The sequence below is a fragment of the Brassica napus genome, chromosome C4 (genome assembly GCF_020379485.1).
Source record: "Brassica napus cultivar Da-Ae chromosome C4, Da-Ae, whole genome shotgun sequence".
In the NCBI taxonomy this organism is placed as follows: Eukaryota; Viridiplantae; Streptophyta; class Magnoliopsida; order Brassicales; family Brassicaceae; genus Brassica; species Brassica napus.
The window spans coordinates 36,844,275-36,868,573 of NC_063447.1; the positions used below are offsets into that span (position 1 = coordinate 36,844,275).

The 24,299-nt window shown below is 38.9% G+C and overlaps 4 protein-coding genes across 5 annotated transcripts; 3 read left to right on the plus strand and 1 right to left on the minus strand.

Annotated features, from left to right (window-relative positions):
• The first annotated feature begins 6,192 nt into the window (after positions 1-6,192).
• LOC106380601 (RNA polymerase sigma factor sigC) lies at positions 6,193-9,139 on the plus strand. The gene is made up of 9 exons (XM_013820391.3): positions 6,193-6,399; positions 6,477-6,563; positions 6,630-6,711; positions 6,923-7,062; positions 7,142-7,633; positions 7,731-7,961; positions 8,066-8,206; positions 8,329-8,532; positions 8,666-9,139. The coding sequence occupies exons 1-9, from the start codon at positions 6,364-6,366 to the stop codon at positions 8,945-8,947; spliced, it is 1,695 nt and encodes a 564-aa protein (XP_013675845.2). The 5' UTR covers positions 6,193-6,363; the 3' UTR covers positions 8,948-9,139.
• Positions 9,140-9,399: 260 nt separating this feature from the next.
• LOC106379167 (40S ribosomal protein S21-2-like) lies at positions 9,400-10,406 on the plus strand. The gene is made up of 4 exons (XM_013819176.3): positions 9,400-9,517; positions 9,745-9,817; positions 9,958-10,090; positions 10,178-10,406. Exons 2-4 carry the CDS (start codon positions 9,768-9,770, stop codon positions 10,241-10,243), a joined length of 249 nt encoding a protein of 82 aa, XP_013674630.1. The 5' UTR covers positions 9,400-9,517; positions 9,745-9,767; the 3' UTR covers positions 10,244-10,406.
• Positions 10,407-13,339: 2,933 nt separating this feature from the next.
• Positions 13,340-14,301, plus strand: LOC106380603 (CASP-like protein 5B2). The gene is made up of 3 exons (XM_013820396.3): positions 13,340-13,734; positions 13,795-13,927; positions 14,007-14,301. The coding sequence occupies exons 1-3, from the start codon at positions 13,604-13,606 to the stop codon at positions 14,205-14,207; spliced, it is 465 nt and encodes a 154-aa protein (XP_013675850.2). The 5' UTR covers positions 13,340-13,603; the 3' UTR covers positions 14,208-14,301.
• Positions 14,302-14,397: 96 nt separating this feature from the next.
• Positions 14,398-17,492, minus strand: LOC106380602 (ultraviolet-B receptor UVR8). 2 transcript variants are annotated; one of them, XM_048754919.1, is made up of 11 exons: positions 17,113-17,492; positions 16,964-17,037; positions 16,780-16,864; positions 16,609-16,698; positions 16,312-16,521; positions 15,945-16,172; positions 15,776-15,819; positions 15,476-15,658; positions 15,288-15,378; positions 14,869-14,912; positions 14,398-14,775 (listed from the first exon to the last, which is right to left on the minus strand). In XM_048754919.1, the coding sequence occupies exons 1-11, from the start codon at positions 17,315-17,317 to the stop codon at positions 14,653-14,655; spliced, it is 1,377 nt and encodes a 458-aa protein (XP_048610876.1). In that variant the 5' UTR covers positions 17,318-17,492; the 3' UTR covers positions 14,398-14,652. The 2 variants fall into 2 exon arrangements, with proteins under 2 accessions (XP_048610876.1, XP_013675847.2); XM_013820393.3 differs by having other exon boundaries at positions 15,776-15,825.
• Between the last annotated feature and the right edge of the window lie 6,807 nt (positions 17,493-24,299).

A 24,299-nucleotide genomic window follows, 5' to 3' on the forward strand; every position in this document is an offset into this window, starting at 1 on the left:
ATGGCTGTTTTGCGTTTACATAATACAGACATATATATATACAACAATTATTCTTTCTTTTTGGGTTTTTAACAAATGTAGATTGTTAACTATAATATTACTCTATTATTCCAAAATTATGATTGAAAATTGTTACATGTTATTCGGTTACGTTTGCTCTATAAGTATCCACCCAAATTACTTATGTATGTTATTTAATAATCTGAACCTTTTTCTGAGAATTTCAACCTTTTATATGATTAATATAACATGTTACTCTATATAATTAATTTATGTATGCAGTTACATTATTGATACATCTTTCTAAAATGGTATGTTAATTCTCATTATAGTTCCGACTATAAATATAATACATGAATATATTAAAAATAAATTTTCATACATTTTCAATAATTTTGTTTTTCACCTTTTCTAAAAGCCATTTTCCTAATTTTATTTAAAAATAAATTAAAATTATTTGAAAATGAAATTCAAATACATTTTCAAAATTTGTACTTCTTATTCAAAATATTCATCTGTTTATATAAATATTCATCTACTCTTAATATTAATCTGTTTATATAAATATCTATTCTATTAAATTAGGAACATAACCAGTTGATATAGGTTTAGTCCAACAATAAAAATTCATGAATCAATTAAGATAAATAATACATATAAATAGCTTTTATAAAAAAATAAATTATTTAATTTAGATATTCTATTAAATTAGAAACATGATATTATTATGGAAGTATTACTTATAAAAATATATTCTACGGGTTTAAGTTTACGGGTTTTAAATAGATTATTTGATTCAAAATATTTATTAAGTGTGATTTTACTTAAAGTTAGTGAATACCTTATAACCCATTTACATATATATTTCAAAAAATATATTAGAAATTATTTTTTCAAACATTTTTCAAAAATTTGTTCAGCTTTCGGTGCGGCTTGGATTTGATATTTGTTTTCAGATATAACACTTTAAGAACCGTTCGAGTATATAGGCCAAACCTAATAGATTATGAGACTTTGATTTTCGGATCGATTCCGAGTCAGATTTTTTGGATACAGATATTCTTAACTAATTATGTTACGCAACTATTAAGAACATATAATATGTTGCCAAACTTTATGAATAAATTTTAAAAATATTTTCTGATTCATATGACATAAGTATATAATTATGCAATTTGACATATTTAATATAGTTACCAAATATTATATTAAATTCAATTAATATTAAACACAAATATGATTACAAAAAATAACACAAATATAAAAATTAAAACAAAAAATATACCCGTCCTTGAAAGGGCGGGTTACAATCTAATGATGTTTTAAAACTCAACCAACTACATAAACGATTCCGTATGCATTTAAATTATAATTTGGAAAATGATAAATTAAAAACTCAACCAGCAAAATGATAAATTAAAAACTCAACCAGCAAAATTATTCGATCTGGCAGAAAGGCAAAAACACATAAAAACTCCACATGCGCACAGGTCATTCGAACAACACATCCCATCGAAACTTTTTAAATATAAAGAATCACATCTTATTGTTTCTAAAAAAAAAAGAAAAAAAGAATCACATCTCATATCTCAACCATGTTGGTCTTTGATTCCCTCTTCTCTCTGTATATAAACCCTTGCACATCTTTCTCTCTGTGAATATCTAGGGATGTTCCATTTCTTGAAATTAAAATGAAATTTCCAAGGCTTTTGGGTTTAGTGATGTGATAAAGAGAAGGAGAGGAATGATATATACGAGCACAAAAAAATGGAGAAATTCTTGAAGTTGGCGCAATCATTTGCATTTGTTTGGGGATTCATCTTGCTGGTGGCTCTAGTGTGTTGCTGCATCAACACCAAACCTGATCGGGACAACGATGACGATGCTAGCTGTGCCGGCTGTGACGGAGGACATACCGCCTTTTAGTCTAGGTTTTAATCATTTTGGTATTGATTTGTTTTTGAGTCAAGCTCAAGTAATTTCGTAAAGATTCTTACGCATTCTAATTTAATAGTGTGTTTGTACATCTTCTTCGTTATCCATTTCCTGTTAAAGTTCTGATTAGTCGTGATTGTGACAATGAGTTTTGTATATGCTTGATGTGAGGTCAACAAGACCGAGCTTGGGTTCTTCTTCCATGCGATTCTGTACTCGTTAGTTCCCCCGATGTTGTAATCTCTCCATGTAACAAGGCCTGGTCCGGGCATAGGCAAACGAACTGACCGTTTATGGCCAATTTTATACAAAAATTTTAGTTGTATGTAGGGCACCATTAAAATTTTTTACGAAGAATGAGGGCATAAATCATGTATTCGAGTGTAGGGTATTACATGCTTTTTTAAAAGGTTAGACCGGCCCTACTTGTAACATGTGTACGTATAATTCGATATAGAATATTTTTCCCTACTTGACATAGGTTACATACAGAGAAAATGACATTGCTAGACTTTTACACTTATAGCTGATTGGTAAAATTAAACAATTAAACTGTTAAACTTTAATTTCGTATCACTTTTACTCTGAAGGTTATAAACATAACTGCGGTGATGCGGTGAATTTACCATTTTTCTGGTTAAGAGCTTTTCCAACTCTATTTTTCGTTTAAAAATGAAGTGTATAATAAAATATTTTCAAACCTTACTTGATTTTAAATTATATGTATAATGGAAGAAACTATTACACAAATAGAACAACGGTTTTATACCCTACTCTTTACTCTACTTTTCATTATAAAATACAGATTGGCTGGCCCTACGGGCGGAATAATAACCGAAAAATACATAAATATATCATTAGTGTTAATGAATATTTCAAAATGTTTAGCTTACTTTAATTTTAGGTGATATTAATTTTCATTCTGTATGTTTTGTTATTCTTATAATAGATTAGGTTTATCTTAATATTGAAGGCATGTTTATGAATTCCTAATAGTTTTACATATTTTATTTGTTTATTCTACTGTAATTATAGTTTTGATAATAAGTAAAATAATTTTTTGTACAAAAATCTCGGATTAGTTAGGTGCCAAAATATTATTTTAGATTGATGTCAAATGTTTTGTTAGATGTTTTAAAAAAATCGATCAAAAACAAATTCTGGATTATTAAATATTTTATCAATAATTTGGTTTAAAAACAATAAGATGATGAAAATGCGAAATACTTAATAAACTTTTACAAATTATAGTGTTAAATTTTTAGACAACTTCTCTTGATGAAATTTCATCAGGGAAATAAATGATTCAGCTTTATTAATAGCGTAACATTATTTTTACTATTTGTTATTAGATCTAATTGTTTATATACTAAATAAAAGGTGTGGTTGGACGAATTTCTTTTCAAATATGTCAACGCTCTGATTGTTTTTATTAGGTTAGCATGTGTCATTTGTCGAGAAGATATGTCATGGGAAACGTTTTACGTTGTGTGAGTTTTATTTGATATTATTTTAATGATTTGTAATTGTATAGTGTATTTCAAGTAAAGTAATTTATTTTGAAAGTCTTTCCTCTAAGCCCCCATTTTCCATTTTCCATGAACTCATACACCAAATACCCATATGCAGGCAGCATCAGGTTTCAAGACTAATGGCAATAGGGGTGTGATCAGGTGTATCTTTTGTACCAGACATCATTATCTACGAAAGAATTAAACCACCGTATTTCTCGTGTATTCCCTTCTTTCTTTCATTTCTGCTTGCTTCCTTCTAGTTCCACCATCATCTGCACTTTCTCACTTGCTTCCATTGTAGTGATAAACTTGGCTTTCTCCATCTTTGGAACATCCAGAACTGCCGCTTCAGCACTCCTAGCTTCCTCAAATCTTCGGGATTCTAACATTCTCCACAGCTTATGCTAATTTTTCAAGAGAACATGGGAGTCCTAAAGTTTTAGATGGAGCAAGCTGAGCTTACTCATCATCAACTATCCCTGCTTGACACCTATATTTATAACCGTTCTTTTGTATTAAGTGCTTCTTTGGACGCTGAGCTGTACATGTCCATGGTTTGCCTAAGTTCAAGCCTTCATCTTCTCATCTCAGCTTCAATATCTCTCTGCAAGTCAATGACTGGTGTTTATTTGACGGTGAAAACCTTCTTGTCAATGCGAATGGTCATCACGCTAATGTCTGGTCAGAGTCGGTGTTTTCAACTTTGTTGGTTACGGCAACTCTCGTCAAGTAACAGATACTGCCATCACGATAAATCAATTTCAGCATTACAAGAATAGAAAACCTTTCTTGAAATGTTATAGTATAAGACGTGTGGCAGAAGTAACATACCACTATGACAGAGTTATCCTTTGGGGATTCTTCCTCTAACTCCTTAAAATAATGTTTGAAGACATAAAGATCGCCAATTTCATCATCAACTATACAAAAAAAATGTCGGGGAAGATTTTCTGATAATCAAGAAATAAACAAATGGATCCCACTAAAATTGAATGTTTAGATTAAAAGCTTGATAATGAATTTACGAATAAAGCGAAACAGAATTTACGAATAAAGCGAAATAGAGGATATTATCATTCAGATCATCCCCTTGCACTTGATAGGCTACCTTTTTTTCATTTGATAGTGTTTTAATGACAAAAAAAAACTTAATCATATAAATATTATAAATTAATCTGGATTTTTTTTTTGTAAACTGAAAGGAATTTGGGAAGGCTCTATCTAATTCATTCCTTCCAATGAGAATCCAATTAGAAACGCAATAGAACCAATTCCAAGTACTAACCACTATTCTAACGCACCACTGATAATTAATCTGGATTTTAGCTTGAAATATTTTAATCGTAATATAATAAAGGGTTTTCTTCGAAGATGATTTTATTTGCATATTAAACCATGAACTTGAAAACCCACATGTCAAACCACAAAGTAATAGTCAATTTTTTTTATACTCTTATACAACTATACATGTAGAGATGTCAAACAGGTTTATCCATCCCGTTCCATCCCGTACCGCGGCGGGTTAGTCGTCGATCGGGTCACAGCGGGCCTGTTCTGCGCGGGCTGCGGTCTTCAAAATGCTGGCCCAAACCCGTACCACAGAATATATAGGCCTTCGCAGGACGCCTCCTTATCAAACCGTCTGCTACATCTTCTTTCATGAATGTTCAAGTAGAAGAGTTGTGTAAGAGAGTTGAAGAGAGCTCATTAAGTTTCACTAAAGCCTTATCAAAATCAATGCCACAAAGCTCTGTTTGTGCTTGCGTTTTTGAGTTAAAAGCCTTCTTTTGTTATCAACATAAGCTTTTGTTAAGTTTGAATCTGATTGAGTTGTTCTCTTTGTAATAATTTGGCTCATGTGTTGTATGTCTTCATCAAACCATCTCTCTTTTTAACTATTTGGATTGCAAAAAAAATTGTGAATCACTTTGCCAAATTATACAAGTGATGTGATTTACAGCTAACTTTTCTCCTAAACAACACCATTGTAACCAATTTTATTTTAATTTAAGAAAAACACCACTTTACAGTACTGAAAACAAAACCAATCAACTTAAACAAGAAATATCACATTGTAATAAAAGAATTCATAGTTGTGTATAATAAAAAGAGAAAACCAAATTAAACACCACAAGAACTTGAATTGTCATCGCTGGAGTTGGAGTCGTCATCGCCGGAGCTCGAATCATCATCACCGGAGCTCGAATCATCATCATCGGAACTCCTTATGTTTTATGGGCGAAAAGTCACAAGCATCACTTTTTTTCTCACTTTCTTTCTCGTTTTTTTTTCCAGGTAAAATAAGAAATGAAGAAAAAAAACGCTGGTCCATGTAATCCCGCATGACCTGTTTTGGCCCATCCCGAAAAAGGTCCAGTCCCGCAAAGACCCACAAATTTGCGGGCCTAGAAAACCTCGTCCCAATACTGTTCTGCGACAGTCCTTTAGGGGCCAGGCCCGCGGTCAAGATCCATAATTGCCATCTCTATATACATGACCGAGGACTATATTGTGGGTTGGCCATTATTTCGTGGTTTGATCTGTGGATTTTCAAGTTTGCGGTTTAATACGTAAAAAAAAATTAATTGGGAGGATTTTATTTTACCGAAAACCCTATAATAAATAAATAAAAGGGTTCGAACAAAAGAATGAGGTATATATAAAACGACGTCGTGTTTTGTTATCTAAGTATAGTCCAACACGTCCATACAAAATTACGCAAGTAAAAAAAAAACGCACAATTCACATATAAACACACCAAAAATGAAAAAGAAAAAGTGTGGCAACGAACGAAACAGAGAGAGAGAGAGAGGGAATTGGGCAAAAATTACAAGGGGAGGGGAGGAGTTGTATAGACCATACAATACACTAATATCATCTCCATCCTCGCTATCGCTCCCTCTCTCTCTCGTCAATGGCGTCCTTCAATTCGTTCCCAATTCCCAAACAGGTATGGATGGATGATATACTCTCCAGCCTTTTGCTGATTATTGCTTCATTCATTCTTTGAAATTCGGAATTATACAGATCGTTCGTTCTTCTTCTTCTTCTTCGTCTGCCTCTCGGCCACGTATCTTGGTGCGATCGAGTATGGCCTCAACCAATAGTATGCTGGTATAATCCCCTCTTCCCTTCTCTCTTCATCTGAAAGTTTGTAACTGACTGCGAATGAATGATCAGGTCTTTGTACCTCCGCATCCTTTGATCAAACATTGGCTCTCTCTCCTGAGATGTGGCCAAACTCCTCCTCTCCCCTTCTTCGGTGAGTACAACAAGATCCTCTCGTTGATTTATTATCAAGATCTTGCATCTCTCTGTGTGTGTATAGTGTTCTATTACTCCTTGTTTAATTTTTGTTATAGAGACTTTGTGTTCTGTACTCGAGCAAAATGATTGAACAATTGTTTCAGCAATTTCTCACATAAATTTGATCTTCTTACTAAACACGGTCTCTTGGTTACTTGATCCTTCAGTTAGAATTGCATCGAGGTGGTCGTTCCTTTCCTCACTCAAAGAGGATACCACATTTCACCTGAGAGATCATCCTCTAAAAGCTTGTGGCTGTGCTTCTGCCACTGCTGAAAACGTCTATGTAGAGCTCAAAGATCCAAAGGTCTGTTGTACTTTGTATGTAAGTTCGCTTGCACATGGAACATTATTTTTCAAGCACTTTCCTTTGTTTTGATTTCCAGGAATATATTGGCGTGGGTGTCGTTGGAGAACAAATGTCTTCTTCTTCTTCAGAGAAAGTCAATTTGTCTCGTAGCATGTTGCAATACAACTTACTAGGGAAGAACCTTTTAGCACTAGAGCAAACTTTTGTCGCCTTGGAGTCTTTAAGAATGGAAAGAGATATTATGTTGCAAATGCGGAAGTTGGGGGCTACTGAGTTATTCAATACCTGTCTATCTAGGTCCCGAGCTTCGTCAACCACTTCATGCTTACCTGACACAGGAACACCTGAGTTGGTGGATACTACAGAAGAACAGCAAACCTTTGTGCCTTCAACAAGGAAACTGAGAAAGAAAGCAAGACGGTCGAGTTTGATGACTGGGAATGATGATCAGGGTTCAAGAACCACTTGGGAGGGTATTGATGTCCCTAGAGTGAGAAAACCATCAAAATATAGAAAGAAAAGAGAGAGGATTTCTAGAAACGAGGCTGAGATGTCACAAGGAGTCAAGGTTCAGTGTGAAATAATTCCTCTTAACTGTTTTTTTTTTTATAATCCTTTGTAGTTTAACAAGAAGTTCTTATGACACTCTCATGTGGCTATTGAAGATAGTGGCGGACATGGAGAGGATCAGAACGAAACTGGAAGAGGAAAGTGGCAAGGTAGCGAGTATGAGTTGTTGGGCTGAAGCAGCAGGGATGAACGAGAAACTTCTCATGCGCAATCTGCATTTCGGTTGGTACTGTAGAGATGAACTGGTGAAATGCACCCGGTCTTTGGTTCTCTTCCTCGCCAGAAACTATCGTGGACTCGGGATCGCCCACGAAGATTTGATTCAGGTTCATCTTCTCTCTTTTAGAACTGTATGAGAGTCAAACCATTGCACATGAAACTTTGTGTTTACAGTTCCTTGATTTCTAATGTTCTTGGTTGTGGGTTTCAGGCAGGGTATGTGGGAGTGTTGCAAGGAGCAGAGAGGTTTGATCACACAAGGGGTTACAAGTTTTCGACATATGTGCAGTATTGGATAAGAAAATCGATGTCCATGATGGTGTCACGGCATGCAAGAGGCGTCCATATTCCTGTTTGTGCATTTCTGATATTTTTCAAACGTTTACTCTTTGGTTTCCTAAGTTCTGTTTCATTTTCAACAAAACCAAAGAAACTCACTTGTGTTTCTTTGACCGTTGCTGTTTATTTTGGCAGGCGTCAATAATCCGAACTATGAGTCAGATACAGAAGGCTCGCAAGACGTTGAAAACGAGCCAGGGGATAAAGTATCCGGCTGATGAGGAGATTTCGAAACTAACAGGCTACTCCTTAAAGAAGATTAGAGCAGCTAACCAATGCCTAAAAGTGGTTGGTTCAATCGACAAGAAAGTTGGGGATTGCTTTACCACAAAGTTCTTGGTAAGTCCTTGTGAACCAACATCCTCTCATAAACTGTTATTGCCAGGTTATAAAAAAATATTTTGTTTTGTGTAGACTTAAGCTATTTTTGTTTGGTTTTTAGAGTGAATGTTTGTTTGCTGTGTGTATGCAGGAGTTTACACCAGACACGACGATGGAGAGTCCAGAGGAGGCTGTGATGAGGCAGAGCGCAAGGAGAGAGGTACATAATCTAATAGAAGGGCTAGAGGCTAGAGAGAAGCAAGTGATGGTTCTACGTTATGGTCTTCAAGACTACAGGCCCAAGTCCTTGGAAGAGATTGGGAAGCTGCTTAGGGTTAGCAAAGAAGGGATTCGGAAGATCGAACGGAGAGCGATGGCTAAACTCAGAGACCAACCCAAAGCCGACAACCTCAGATATTATTTGAACCAGTGAAAAAGATAGATTTTTGGAACCAATGGCTTTGTCTCATCGAGTGTAAAGTTATGTATATTTTATAATCTTAAAGAGTAGAGATTTTACCCAAAGTGAAAATATATCAAACATTTACAAAACTTGGGTTTTATCGTGTAAAGACATTGATTTCAAACTGAATGTTACATCTGAAGTGAAGGCATAAACACTGCATACGCTTCACGTCCTCCACATGTACGAATTACCCAAAGTGAAAATATATCAAACATTTACAAATCTTAGGATCAGATCGTAGATTCATGTGACAACATATGTGAATAGAAGATACCAAAAATACAATTGAAGTCGCTGTAGAAACCCATACACAAATACCTATCGGTTTAGATTCTGGTAGTTCGGTTCTATACTTCAATTTATATAATACCCGCTCGGTTCGGTTCTGAGAAGTTAGTTCTGAAACACGAAGGGTATAGTAGTCTTTAACTTCCCCTGTGATATAAGCAAACCCTAAAAGCTCACGACTATAATAAATACATAATTTGCATTTTTATTCTCCTTTTCCATCGCCGCCGAACTGCTCTCTTCTCTCAGGTAAGAGATTCTTCCTCCAGTGATTTCGAAGCTGTTAATCGTTCTAATTGTTGTTAAACGCGTGACAAGCATGCGTTTCGTGTAGAATATTAGCAGTTATTGTTGATGATCTCTTTATCTAGAGCTTGAGATCACTCTTCACTTCATTGTTCATATGTTTCTCTACTAGCGAATCTTTTATTAGACATTTTGTAATATTTTTGTTTACTGGTTTTGTTATGGAGCAGATCGATTCTTTCAAGCAATAATCATGCAGAACGAGGAAGGAGTCGTCACAGAGCTATACATTCCGAGGAAATGGTATATATATATATATATATATATTTTTTTTTTTTGCATTATGCTGTTAATTAATCCTAGGAAGCTGATTATCTTTGATTAATAATCTTCATCTGCTAAGCTGCGAATCTTATGTTGTCTGGTGGATTTAAAATGTGCAGCTCGGCGACAAACAGATTGATAACATCAAAGGATCATGCATCTGTTCAGCTTAACATTGGCCATCTTGATGCTGATGGTATCTACACTGGACAGTTCACCACACTTGCTCTCTGCGGATTTGTCCGTGCTCAGGTTTGTTGATAACCTCTCCACCAATTTACTTTGTAATCTTTAACAATTGTCTATTGAGGTTTTGATTGAATGAAACATGAATTGCAGGGAGACGCAGACAGTGGCGTGGACAGGCTCTGGCAGAAGAAGAAGGTCGAAACCAAACAACTTTGAGTGAGTGAGAGAGATAGAGTATCTAAGCTGCCTGCTTCCTCTTGTTATCTTTGGGATGTTTCATTGAATTTTCTCTAGATGCGAACTTGTGTTTTGCTTTTCTAATTTATGGAAGATAATTTTATAAGTTTTTTGTGGCAATTGAATCAGATTTTACGCGTCATTAAGTTTAAGCACACACGTCTTTATCATCCCACCATCCCAAAGCTCTCCTCCAGGTGTTCAATGATTATCAAAACAATGATAGTTTAGAGTTTTCTTAGATTCACCATTTGCGCAGAGATGTGGTTGTAGTTAAACTTCCCTGTTCTATCTTAGAAAACTTGGACTTCCTGATTATCCCCTCATTAGTGCTTATGAGAGGCTCACTATGACCGTGCTATTCAACCGAACAGGCCAGTGCATATTGAAATAACCCAAATTGGAGAATAAGCGCTGCATATTTGAGTGTTGGATCAAACTATTTTTTTTGTAATGATTTGTCTCAGGCTATATACGTTGAGGAAATGAACACATTTTCAAAAATGGTCACAATATTGAAACTTAGCATTTGCGTACGAGATACAGATCGACATAATCAAGTTGCAGATCCAGTTGCTCAATGCCTCACGGACATCAGGTGTGTCAAGACTTAACCTGTCACGGCATCAATTTGTAGGTTACTACAATACACTAGAAACAAAGCAGACGCTAAGGGGTGTAAAAACTGATAAAGGATTACGCTCAAGATGCTCTCTCTCTCTCTCGAAACCCTCCGCCTCCTTGAAGAAACCCTAACGCCGCGGTTCCACCCCCGGTGTCCGAGTCTCTAACGGCGTCGGAGGCTTCTCTTCCAACTCCCTCTCTCTTTTTCTTTTTGCCCTACCGGTACCCCTATTTCTCAGCGATATGCTTAACGTCTCTGGTGAACTCTGACGTTCTCGGTGGCTGTTCTGACCGCGGCGGAGCAAAATCTGGTCAAATCGAAGGCGGATCTGGAGCGTCAACGAGTTGAGCGAAGAGGTGGTCACTGGTTGGGTCGGCTTTTAAGGTTCTGCTGTCGGAGTTTGGTTCGAGCCGTCTTACTTTGGTCTCGCCGGCTCCCAGTGAAGAGGCAGTGGCACGTGACTGTTATTGTTTGACACTTTGACTGCGGATCTGGAGGCTGGTCTCTCCTTACCGGCTTGAGGTTCAGTTTTGCAAGAAAGGAGTGTGTGGTGATGTTAGGAGTTTATCTCGGCACGTGAGATGTTCTTTGTCTCCTCCCGTTCAAGGAAACTCCGGAGTTCCCCTCTGGAGGCATACCAAAGCTCGTGCAGAGGACGGGTGTTCACCGTACTTTCTCTTGTGATGTGTGTACCGTAACTTTTGGAGACCGTTAAGAATCGTCTATGGTTCGGTCGGAGAAAGGAAGGGAGGTGCTTCTTCTTTGTTCAAGCAGAGTTGCGACATCGGCGTGAAGGCGTCTGGTTAGGAGAAGTCGTTCCTCTGGTTCTCGGAGGCGAGTCGTGACGCACCTTCTGCTTTTCCGAGTGGTCTGCGGGAGAGTTCGAAGGGCCATTGGTGATCACAGTTAGAGGCACAATATGCGCAGTACCGATTATTGTTTATCTGGTAGTTGGGCCTCTTCTTCTGCTTCACAGGTTCAGGTCTGATCGTTAATGAAGCCATGGCCTCAACCCGCTTTTCCAGCTATGAAACCGCTGTCCTGAAGCTCTCAGATACATGGAGAGGTTGATGCGCCAGTGTGGCGATGCAGTAACTGGCCAGACTGATTCTTCTGACCACTAATCCAGTTGCTAAGAGCCCTAATGAAAGTCCTCTCTCAATAGTGAGAAAAGCGCCTTTCGGGCGATGAAACAATGGCCAAGCTTAAAATCTCTATTCATTAGATCCATTCGCTGTGTGCTAATCCTTTAGAATTCTCATTATTGGATCTGTTGGCAAAGGATATGTCTTGTAGTCTGTTTTTAGTGGTAGGATTTAGTGGTAGAATTTAGTGGTCTAAGAGATGGTTCATTCCGAGTAGTGGGATGTTCTCATTCTCGTTGTGGTGAAAAATGCAATATCGGATTGACTCGGGTAGCATAGGATCCTTCTAAGTGTTCCTAGGTGATACTAGATCCCGATATTGTATGTGGGGTGAAAATCATGTGAGGTTGTAATCTCGTTACCACGAATTGGTTAATACAAAGTTGAAATTGAGCCAAAAAAAAACAAAAAAACTGATAAAGGATTACAAGAACTTTATGAACAAAAGACCAGGTTTTTAATGTGATGAACAGCTTCTCGCGTTTTACTACAAAATCTTCAAATAAGATCTTCAGAACTTCCCCAGTCTATAAAAGAAGTTTTCAATTTGTCTCCGAAAGAGAAACAAAAGTGCACAATTATAAGTATAAGTTGAAAAAACATTCTACTACAAGAAAATGTGTGTCATTCCGAATAAAGAATGGTGAATGTTTGTCATCAATCATTTGGAGTAGCGTTTGCGTACGAGATATGACATCAATCATTTGGGTATGGCATCAATCATTTGGAGTAGCGTTAGCGGGTAAGCTAATTTCTACTGCAGCGTGGTCTCATGTTTTATCAAAGATTTTATCCCCATTTGGCAATGTTTTCTTCTCGGTCAAGCTCCTGATTCTTCTCTGCTTTTTAACTCTAAGGTCTTAAGTTTGTTCAATGTTTCTTGGATCTTTAGGTGTTGTTTTCCTCTTCTGTCTCCTGTGTTGTTTAGTTTCAACTTGTCTGCTACTAGTGTCTTTGTAACTCCTGTCAAAACTCTGAAATTGGTATAAAATTTTAACATTTTTACAAAAAAAAAGAAAGAATGGTGAATGTTGTTAGTTAGGTTACTTATAACAGCCAATCCAAATAGTACCCATCATACTAGGGGTGGACACTTTACCCGATACCTGAAGCCGCACCCGAACCCGACCCGAAAAATCTGAAATACCTGATCTGAACGCAAACGGGTATCCGAACGTACATCATACTATTGTTATGCAAAATCTATAGTTCATACAAAAGACAAAATATAGAGAAAATTACGATTTTGTTCCTTCAATTAAAATAGCAAAAAAGTTAACAAATTCCTCAAAAAATATATTTGTCGGCCACGTCGGACACCACCTGTGAGAGTCCACTCGAAAAAGCTTTATAAAAGAATCTATCGCAATTTAGGAAACTTTTTATGTAGTAGGTGGGTATCAATCATCTTCTTCTAGGGTTCTTATTTAGCTATGGAGGTCATCTGCATTTGCTGTTCCCCGCCAAAATTAATCTTTTAATTCGCGAAAACTAGGGTCTTTTTTTTGTTCCTCTTTCCTCGCTTGATTTACCGCAATTTTTTTCTGGGGGGGTTTTACACATTGGGAGATGAAGAAGATCTTCGGAGGTCCAGGAACTGTGTGTGGTCTGTTACTGAGAATCGGACAATGTGCTTCAGCTGCTGCTTCTATCGGAGTTATGGTCTCTGCGACCGACTTCTCTGGTCGCACTGCTTTCTGGTATGCTTTTTTTTTTTAAGTGTTGATTTGGTTCTCTCTGATTTTGGTTTGTTTTTTTAGCTACTTGATTGCTTCAATGGGTCTTCAATTGCTGTGGAGCTTTGCCCTCGCGTGTCTTGATGTTTATGCTCTGAGGACCAAGAAAGATCTCCAAAACCCAATCTTGGTTAGCTTATTCGTTGTTGGCGATTGGGTATGTTTCTAATCTTGTTCAGTGTTCTGTAATGATTAGCTTGCTTCTTCTTTGGATTGTTGAACGTTTTCTATTGCAGGTGACTGCAATGTTATCTCTTGCAGCTGCGTGTTCTTCAGCTGGAGTTGTGGTTTTATATGCCAAAGATCTCAAATATTGCAATGTCCATGACCAACTTTCATGTCTTAGGTATGAAGTTGCTGTGGCGCTTTCTTTCGTCACTTGGGTTCAGATCGCACTTTCTTCTCATGTCACGTTTTGGATCTTAGCCTCGGTTTAGTTTCCTTAAATAATGTCGACACCATCTTGTACTGGCTTTGATGAGACATGTCATTTTTGCTTCAAATCAAATCCATCAATGTTTCTTAAGCTTATATCACTTGTCTGGCTTAAACCCACAACGCCATATTACAGTACTTATCATCAACTTGAGCACAAGAAACACAGTTGTTCACCTCTTGGTCACAGACTCGCAATCCAAATGTTTTACATTAATCCAACGAGACCTAAGATTCTTTCATACCAAAGCTGTTTTATTGCTGTGTTACCATATAATACAATGCAAAGTCAAAGATCTGTCCCTTAAAAAACATCAAGTCAGGGAAAGATTGAAGAAGAAACACACATACAGCAAATATCCTGTATGTACAGTTTCTATCAAACCTACAAGCATCTCTTTCACCAAGAAGGAAACCCTGAAAATGTATATTGAGGTTTGGGAAAGCTCAGGTGGGTGAGTCAGCTAGTAGTAAAGTATGCCACCATCCACACGCCACTTTTCTCAGTCTGCAGCCGTCGAGCTGGACTTGTGTCGGAATGTTCCGGTCAATCGTGTCCCCTAGACCCAGCTGTTAAGTAACAAGAGAGATGCAACTAAGATACAATACAATGATAATGAGACAGCGCACATAGCAAAGCAAACAAGAACAACATCATCGTACCTGGCCGTATTTGTTCCATCCCCAGCATAGCAACTGACCATCATCTGCAGAAACAGAAACAGAAAGTGCAGTGTGAATAAGCAAAACAGTTAATACAATTCAATACTGCTTTCATACATATTACAGTGAACTAAACTTAAAAGGGAGCATCATGCATATATTATAGAACGCAGGGTGTTTCACCAACATGCTATATGTTTCTAAAAGGAAGGATATAACCTATTCTCCCTTGAAAGGGAGACCACAAATTAAAACTGGAACAATTCAAAAGGGGACCTGAAGACAAGGTGCAGCATCTCACAAGCTAGGGCTCTTTAGTTTCGTCTCGTTAAAACGACTGAAAACAAATGCCAAGTCGCTAGTGCTCAGTTCGGTTGGGAGAGTTCCCCTTTCTGCAACTAACATTTGAAAAACCATACCTGTCAAAACCGCACTATGTCGCGCTCCACAGCTAACTGCCATTGCATGTTTGTTCTCCATGTTCTGCCCATCCAGCAACCTCGGTATGGTCTATATCAGAAGAATGATGATAAAATATTTGAATATACACAAAATTTTCAGACTATTTCAACCAGAAGTCGGTAATTTTGTGTTACGGGAAATGTACCTCAGCATGATCAGTGCCAGTTCCCAGTTGCCCAAATTGGTTTCCACCGAAGACGAACACTTTACCCTCACTTGAGATGCAAATAGTATGCCACAGTCCAGCTGCTATGCTTTCCATCTGAACATTCTGCACTTCTGCCACAGCCATGGGCCTTAACTGATCATTTGTGTTCCCGTGGCCACACTACATTTGAATTCAAGTTAGCATGAGCAAATGGAGAAGCTAAACAGAAAGCATTTGAATTCAAGACTCCGTCAGTTTGAAAACCAGACAAAGATTAGTAAGAAGTGGAACATTGACCTGTCCATAGAGTCCCCAGCCAAAAGTTATTAACCCTCCAGCATCTGCAACTAGGAAGGACGAGCAATCAAGATCGAACCATGACAACATTTACCAACTAGAGAAATACATAAACTGCAAGCAAGTTGAATCAATTGTGGAGAGAAATAACTCAGAAGTCACAACAGACCTGTAATTGCCGCACTATGACGCCCTCCACATGAAATCGCCTTTATATACTGACCAGGAACTCTTGACGTGGTTGATGTCCCTTGATGCAAAACAAAAGATCTTTCTTTTCCAGAGCCAGGTGATTCAAGGAAAGGTATCAGATGAGGAGCTGAAACCATTTTAATCCTGGAACCCAATCCTAACTGCCCTTCGCCTCCATATCCCCAACCCCAAACCTGTCCTATATCTGAAACTTCCGCAGAAAAATGACACATAAGATGCAATCATCCTCAAACAATCTTCAGGCTTCACATAACCTAAGGCTAAAAAAACACTAGATGCTGCTTCATCTTGGATTTGTAAACAAGTCGTTTATTCAACTTCACCTGACAATGCTAGAGTATGCCGACCACCAGTAGCAACGCTGGTGATCCTCACTCCGAGGCCAACACTCACAAGCGAAGGTGTTGTAGCAAAGTAGTCCTCTCCAGATGTAAGGCCTTCCGTTTCATCTTTGGTGGTTGAAACCCGTCTCCGCTTCACTGGTTCCTCTCCCACCTTTCTGTTCTCATTCTGACCGCTTGATGCATTTGTACCTTGTGACAATACTTAACAAGTGAGATCGCTCAATGACAAATAAACAGAGCACTAAAAACAGTCAATGATATCCCAACCAGTCTCACCTTGCTCACTCGAGACACTCTGCTGCTTCCCACCAACATCCTTTGATGGAATGCACTCCTTCCAACCCCAAGTAAACGCTTCACCAGCCTCTAAACACACCAACACACAACTCTTTAGAAAAAAACATATAGTTACAAGGTATTATTAATCCTTTCTCAAATTTCAGTTACCTGTTACAACGGCACAATGTGCCCATCCTGCAGAAGCCTGTATGACTGGAGCCTCGGAGGGAAGTGGAAACGGCTCTGGAGTTTCCTTAAACAATCATATCAAAGGAAGACAACAATGGAGTCAACTTCGTAGCAAAGAAGTTAAGATGCAGACACAAAAAAAAAAGTCATCATCTTTTTTTACCCCATGCTTTCCAGAAGCCACATAGCTCTGTCCTTCATCATCAGAAGACCCCCAAGTTATAAGCTTCCCATTCTCTACAACCCATCAACATTAGAATAAAAAACAAAAAAAGCTTCCGACTTTAGGTAAACCCGAGACAAAACCCTAACCTGAGATAGCCATAGCGAATCCACAACCGCCGCCGCACACGTCTTTCCATGAACCCTCGCCGTGAATAGCCGCCGGTAACCGCACGGGAACAGGAGAGAGAATCGGAGACTTTTCCGGCGAGGCTCCTGGTAGGTAGCCGGACATGTAAACCACGCTCGCGTTACATTTCTCAATCGGAACTGATCCTCCGTTGTTCCCATTCATGGCAGAGACTCTCCCGATGATCGAAAGCACCACAATATCTAAGTCTGCTTTCAGTGATCGATCTGCGTTTCACTTTCTCGACGAATCGGCGTTTTTTTTTACCTTCTTGGTTAGAGAGATGAAACTGAGAAACGGAAAAGAGAGAGACGAGTTGACTCAGTGAGAGAGAAGAAATGAATGGTGGGAGAATCAAATCCGGGTGTTTAGGGAGTGCCACGTCAGATTGCCACATCATGTTCAAAACACGTGGAGTGATCTACACCGCAACTCTTTTTTTTTATGTCGAGAAGTTTCTGGAAGGAATAAGAGCTCCTTTACTCTCTGATGGACGCGTGGTGTGGAAACGACCCACTAAAAATTCTTGTTTTTTTTCTGTGCTTTTTTTTTTTGTTCAAATTAATTTTTTCTGTGCTATCAGCTTCCATTATTAACTTTAAATTATTATTTTTTATTGGTTAAGACACCTCGGTTATATAAAGAAATATTAAATCCGCTGGTTTGTTGCAATTTGAACCAAATTCGCTTGAAGTTTCAATCCAAAACCAAAAATATAGTAGAACCTTTTGTTAATTTAATGGTTTTAAGTAAAATCTTATTAATATTTATACATTAGAAAATCTAAGTTTAAAATCTTAAAACGAAAATTATATAATTCATGAAAAAAATATTTATAATTTTTTTTTAGTATGATGTAAAAATATTGATAGACATAAGTATTTATAAGCATATACAATTACTGTTTGTAGAATTGTTTATATTTATATTTTCGGTAGTTTGTAATAATATAATTAACTAATTTTTTTTTAAAAAAACCTTTACTATATAAAAGGAGCTATTTTTGGAGCTTCTAAAGGGTGCCATGTCGGATGAAATATTCCAGACCAATTATTTTGCAATGTCATCACGAACCGGGCCTCAAACCAATTAAAATAAGCCCCAATTAAAAACTTTAAGCCGTAGTGGTTCAACCATCTATTTAGTGGTCCGATCCTAATATAAAAATACAAATCCATTCCGGCCCAACCTTAATTCTACTACTAACTCCTCCTTCCCGTAACCCTAATCCTCCACTCTCCCATCAGGCCATCATTGTCGTCGCCGATTCTCTTCGTCTCTCCAACTCCTCCAGCTTAACGCTTCCGACGACAGTGATGGCACTTCAATGCTCCTCAATAAATCCTCAATTCAAGTTCGTGTAACTCTCCACATCCCACCTCTAGTTCAGTAATATCTATGTCTCTTCAAGAAACCCTATTAACTCACTCATATGAAACGCATCCCAGCTCTCTATGTTCTCTTCACAGACTATATATTACCCTAACCAAACAATCTTTTTCTCAGATCCTTAAATCCATTCCTTTACCATGGCAAAACAAACAACAGTCATCACCGGGCAAGCTCCTTCTTCTCTTTTCTTCAGTCAGGTTTCACCAGGACCAGGAGATTCCAAGCTGCAGTTTAGGATAATTCATTTCTGGGAAGCTCGTAAGAATGCCAAAGGAAGAGGAAGCATCCTTATTGGGATTGAGATGCTTATGATCGATGAATAGGTATCTTGCTGTCTCATTCTTCATGCTTTTGACATCTTCTGAGAAGTTAAAAATATTACCGTATTTTTGAAAAACAAAGTGCTTTATTTATAGGTCTGAGAGAATGGCGTGGAGTGGACTAACCTATTTTTGGAGTTTCTAAAGGGTGCCACGTCGGATGAAATATTCCAGACCAATCATTTTGCTATGTCATCACGGACCGGGCCTCAAACCAATTAAAATAAGCCCCAATTATGAAGTTTAAGCCGTAGTGGTTCAACCATCTATTTAGTGGCCCGATCCTAATATAAAGACACAAACCCGTTCCGGCCCAACCTTAATTCTACTACTAACTCCTCCTTCCCGTAACCCTAATCCTCCACTCTCCCATCAGGCCATCACTGTCGTCGCCGATTCTCTTCGTCTCTCAAACTCCTCCAGCTTAACGCTTCCGACGACAGTGATGGCCCTTCAATGCTCCTCAATAAATCCTCAATTCAAGAGTCTGTGTAACTCTCCACATCCCACCTCTGGTTCAGTGATATCTATGTCTCTTCAAGGAACCCTATTAACTCACTCATATGAAATGCATCCCATCTCTCTATGTTCTCTTCACAGACTATATATACACCCTAACCCAACAATCTTTTGCTCAGATCCTTAAATCCATTCCTTTACCATGGCAAAACAAACAACAGTCATCACCGGGCAAGCAGCTTCTCCTCTTTTCTTCAGTCAGGTTTCACCAGGACCAGGAGATTCCAAGCTGCAGTTTAGGCTAGTTCATTTCTGGGAAGCTCGTAAGAATGCCAAAGAAAGAGGAAGCATCCTTGTTGGGATTGAGATGCTTATGATCGATGGACAGGTATGTCTTGCTGTCTCATTCTTCATGCTTTTGAGATCTTCTGAGAAGTTAAAAATATTACCGTATTTTTGAAAAACAAAGTGCTTTATTTATAGGTTTGAGAGAATGGCGTGGAGTGGACTAATAAATAAAACTATGTTATCAATTATTTATTTTAAAATTTGATGAATATAAAACGTGTTTTGGATTATTACCAGAACTGAACTGTTTATTCTCTTCCTTAATATCTATCTATTTAATCGCATCTAACTTCTTCTTTTCCATATATTTATTAGAGACAACAGTCTGAAATATCACACCATGTTTTAAGATTTTCAACTGAATTAATCTTTTCGCTCTGATCTCTAGGGTACTGTGGCTCATGGGTTCATCGCTCAAAACCATTGCAACCGATATGAAAAAGAGCTCGAGCGTGGGAGGATCTACACTCTGACAAACTTCTTTGCATCCAACATCAAGGTGATGTACCGTGTTGCTGATCAGAAGCTGGTCATTTGCATCACACACACCTCTGAGATGTCAAAGGTTGAAGAAAACATTGAAGGCATTTTAACCCAGCGCTTCAGAATCCATTCCTTTGCAGATTTTGAAGCCAACTGCGATCTTAGAGGGGATCTTCATGGTAAGGTTTACATGAGTTTTTATCAAGTTTAAACTTTTAAGAATTTTCTAACTAATTATAACTATCTGCCTCTTTTAGCAAGTTTTCTGATGCAAAGGAAATAAACATCTTCACAAACCAGAGAACGTCAAATCAATAGTTGATTTTCGCAGAACACAACTAAATTTTTTTGTTTTTGGCAATTTTTTTGACTTTTACGATCGTAAGTTCAGAGTTTGCTCTTCTGAGTAGCTATGTCTGTGACTGTGTTTTGTAGATGTTGTTGGTCACCTTAAGTTGGTTGATGGCCAGCCTCTCCAACATCGCCCGGTTTTATGCACCAAGTATGGTTCAACTTCACCGAAAATTATGGTCCACTTGCAGCTTAAAGAGTAAGTGGTTGTAATTTAGCCAATCATTGTTTCTTTAGTTATGATCCATCGACATTTACTTTCTTATTTTAACATACACCATTTTTTAAACTGCAGTGGTCCCGTTATGAACGTTTACCTATGGGACCAGGCTGCGGAAAGTTTCCGGATTAAGTTCGATGCAAGTGCAACCACCCCAACCGTTCTCTTAGTTACAACGGTTAATCCTAAAAGACTTGGTGGTAATATCTCACCACCCTCACCCCCCCCCCCCCCCCCCCCCCCCCCCCACCCATATAAGAACTCTAAAACTCTCACACCTCTGTAACATAAACCTCACCCTAACTTTTTCTGTTTAATTCTCTCATGTGTTCCAATTGGAAGGGAAATTGTGCCTATGTCCTCATCCAGAGTTTTTTTGGACCAGGACTGTCATGTCCCCGTTCCTGGAACTTGACATGGGACATAGACGTTTTAACAGAAACGAGACTGCTTTGGTTCAGATCATGGGAATTGATCGTAAACAGGCTGTAATGAAGTGAATGATCAGGATGGATCATGAGAAAACCAAGTCTAGGTCTAGAAATAGACCAAGGGACTTAGTAGGATTGAATAAGATGAAGAGAGCAAGTTGGACGAGTGATGAAACAGCTGGACGATGCGAGAATGAAGCTCGGTCAGCTGGGCGAAGCTCAGACAAGCTCAGTGTAGCTCACATCAAGTTCAGCCAGCTCATCTAGCTGGACTACTAGCTCAATCAGCTGGGTCATCTGGGAGTCAGCTCAACTCAGCTGGATGGAGTGTTGGAAGCTCAGACCAGTGTGACAGTTCTGGGCAGTTACCGGGCCGGTTGGTTGGCCAAGGATGGCTATGGGCTCTTCTGGTCAGGCCATGGGCATGGGCAATCCGTGTGGGCTTTTTTTGGACATGTCCAGGAGTGGTTTTACAGTTCCAAGACGTCTGGTAACTGCCATAGGCGAAGGGGTGTGATCTGGTCCATTGATTAAATCAATGGCCAGAAATGATACCGAAGGGATGCAATGGTTAAAAAGTAAATACCCCTTCTCCTATATAAGGAAGGCAAGTCCGTGCCTTTGCAGGCATGCCAGGGATTCCTCCTACACCCTGAAACACAAAGAAAACCAGAGGTATGGTCGGATTAAACAATCCAATACCGAAATTGGTGTGAAGGCAGCAAAGAGGCAGTTTTGTGGGAAATCAAAGGGGAAGTTGTAAACGACCCTTTGATGGTGTTTGATCATGGATGATCACGTCCTAGGTTTCCTCTATGTCTTGGAAACACACACAAATGGTCAGGAGAGAAGGGAGAAGGCCGGAATCCACTCTCAATGGCATGAACAACCTTGAAGGCGGATGCAGTGTAGAAAGTGGTTTCATAGAAGTTCCATGGAAGGGATGATGGGTGCGACCCATGAATGGATCTTATCAATACTGGAAGTGTATGATAAGGATTGATAGAGTCGTGCACTGGAGGAGCATGTCCGAACATAATAAGAAAAGGCACATGATCTAATCAGATCATGTATAAGGTAACCGATTTTATGATTACTTTCCAGGTTATATTTCTGTCTCTTGTGGTGCGACCCAGGCCAAGTATGGCACGCCCCTTGAAGACCATATATTGTGATGCAAACTATGTTTACATGGTGTAGTCTGTTGGATCAGACTTGATGGCACTGAACCATGGCCTTGGCCGGTTCAGGAATGATGCCCATGGCCTTAGCCAAGCTGTTCATGGTCAGGATCCATATGATCCGGGTCGATTCATTGGATTCTGATTATAGGAATCTCTTAGTTGGGATTTATCATGAATTTACATGAATTTTAATTAGTTTTTGGAGTACTTTCGAAATTGGTCAGATTTGGGCCTGATGAGTAACTTGATGTTTAGATAAGGAACCAACCATGCAATGATAGATCCTTGTGTTAGGTTATCTGATCATATGCTTGAGTGTTGTGATATGTTTGTCACTTATGATCATTGGTCATAAGGAATGTTAGTTATCAACCTTGGTGTTGGTAAGCTATGTTCAAAGCATTGGCTAAGATCCATAAAGAAGAGTATAGCAAGGTACTTGGTGGTGTGGACCATAAGTACTGAGCCGTGTGTTATCTGATCTTGGGCAGTGATGGACGACCTGATCCATTGGTGATGGAATAAGGTGTCTGCTCTGATTGATCAAAGGATGCACCGGATGTTAGTGCAAGACTGATCGGCTCCATTGGGACATGGTTCCATGGCCGGTTGGGTAAGTGTGAAGACTCATCAGTTCTGAGTCATGTGGGGTGGTTGGTTGATTGACTTAGGATCTGATGGGCATTACTAGTCCATGAGAGGACTTGACATTGTTAGTCCATGAGATGGACTTGGTATCATAAGCTGATAAGCTAAAGGATGTTGATTGAAGCATGAGCCGGGAAGGGCCAAATGCATGTCCTTAGCTGTTTGAAGACTTCTCAAGGGTTACTTAAATCAGTGTGGATGGTTGTCTGAATGACTAAGTACCTAGGGGAGTTGTTTTATGTGTAAAGGAGCTGGACGCAGTATATGGCAGCTGGCCATAGCTCGGTCTTAGCTCAGTTCGAGTGTGACAGCTCGATCAACTGGTTTACGAGTTCATTCAGCTAGAGCAGCTGGGCCGATGAGCTAACAAGCTCCGTGGATGTGGGTAAGGTATGATCTAGTAACTCTTGCTTAGTTCTAGATAGAATGGACTAGGGGAATGGAACCTCAGATTCGTATGACTTGATTCGGGTCTAGGATCGACCTTTGAGCTAACTGGTAGTTGAGAGTACTAACCCTTAGCTGAGGTGATTCGACCGGATGAGTATTAGATTGGTTATAGACCAATGGATGATAGATGTCATTTCGCTGTGTATGTGTTGTATTGATCTAGGCTAGGAAAGAGTATGGTAGTCTTGAGCTAAGATCTGAGTTAGCCCTCGCCTATGGGCGATGTTTTAAATAAAGGGCAAACATTTTGAGAGGTTCGGTCAGGGTATGGACCGAGCGACGTGAGACATCGACCGCGGCTTAATCGGCCGGGATTGGGTCTCTACAAGTTGGTATCAGAGCATGCTTGATCCTGTTTAGGACAGTGCTCAAAGATGTTGAGTTCCAAACCGAAATTATTTCTGGAAACTAAGATGACTTGGAACCTTAGCTGTGGTGAGCCAAGTTAGAGTTGAGGTAAGATTGGGTTTCATGCTTGTGAACGGGGAAGTTCCAAGATGAGCCGGCTTAGCCAAGATGCACTCTCCAAGGACAAGACCCTGAAAACAGAAAAGTTAGTTTATCTAGTTATTTGGGAGTAATATACGGATTGGACGATGGACGCAATGCAAGATCTTTGTATGGACGACCTTGACAAAGGAAGTAACGTCGACCAGAGAGTGGCTTAGGTTGAAAGAAACGTGCAACACTCTCTTAGGTTGGCCATTCAAAACAAGTGAGCATATGCGATGTTCATGTTTGTCTAAGGGATACGCTACATGGCTAGTACATGAGTGGGCTTGGGTTAAAATGGATCAGCTTGGACTCAGTGTAAATCAAGGTAGGATTCCTTAAGATTGAGGGAATGGAATGGATCAATTC

Bases quoted from the DNA above. Each gene is read 5' to 3' on its own strand.
- LOC106380601 (XM_013820391.3), top strand. From the start codon at position 6,364: ATGGCGTCCTTCAATTCGTTCCCAATTCCCAAACAG. The intron at 6,400-6,476 runs GTATGGATGGAT...GGAATTATACAG, and splicing joins CGTTCCCAATTCCCAAACAG to ATCGTTCGTTCTTCTTCTTC. The intron at 8,207-8,328 runs GTTTGTGCATTT...TTATTTTGGCAG, and splicing joins CAAGAGGCGTCCATATTCCT to GCGTCAATAATCCGAACTAT.
- LOC106380602 (XM_013820393.3), bottom strand. From the start codon at position 17,317: ATGAATGGGAACAACGGAGGATCAGTTCCGATTGAGAAATGTAACGCG. The intron at 16,699-16,779 runs GTAACTGAAATT...TGGTGTGTTTAG, and splicing joins ACATTGTGCCGTTGTAACAG to AGGCTGGTGAAGCGTTTACT. The intron at 14,913-15,287 runs GTATGGTTTTTC...CTGTTTCTGCAG, and splicing joins ACATAGTGCGGTTTTGACAG to ATGATGGTCAGTTGCTATGC.
- LOC106379167 (XM_013819176.3), top strand. From the start codon at position 9,768: ATGCAGAACGAGGAAGGAGTCGTCACAGAGCTATACATTCCGAGGAAA. The intron at 9,818-9,957 runs GTATATATATAT...TAAAATGTGCAG, and splicing joins CTATACATTCCGAGGAAATG to CTCGGCGACAAACAGATTGA. The intron at 10,091-10,177 runs GTTTGTTGATAA...CATGAATTGCAG, and splicing joins GCGGATTTGTCCGTGCTCAG to GGAGACGCAGACAGTGGCGT.
- LOC106380603 (XM_013820396.3), top strand. From the start codon at position 13,604: ATGAAGAAGATCTTCGGAGGTCCAGGAACTGTGTGTGGTCTGTTACTG. The intron at 13,735-13,794 runs GTATGCTTTTTT...TTGTTTTTTTAG, and splicing joins TCTGGTCGCACTGCTTTCTG to CTACTTGATTGCTTCAATGG. The intron at 13,928-14,006 runs GTATGTTTCTAA...TTTCTATTGCAG, and splicing joins TATTCGTTGTTGGCGATTGG to GTGACTGCAATGTTATCTCT.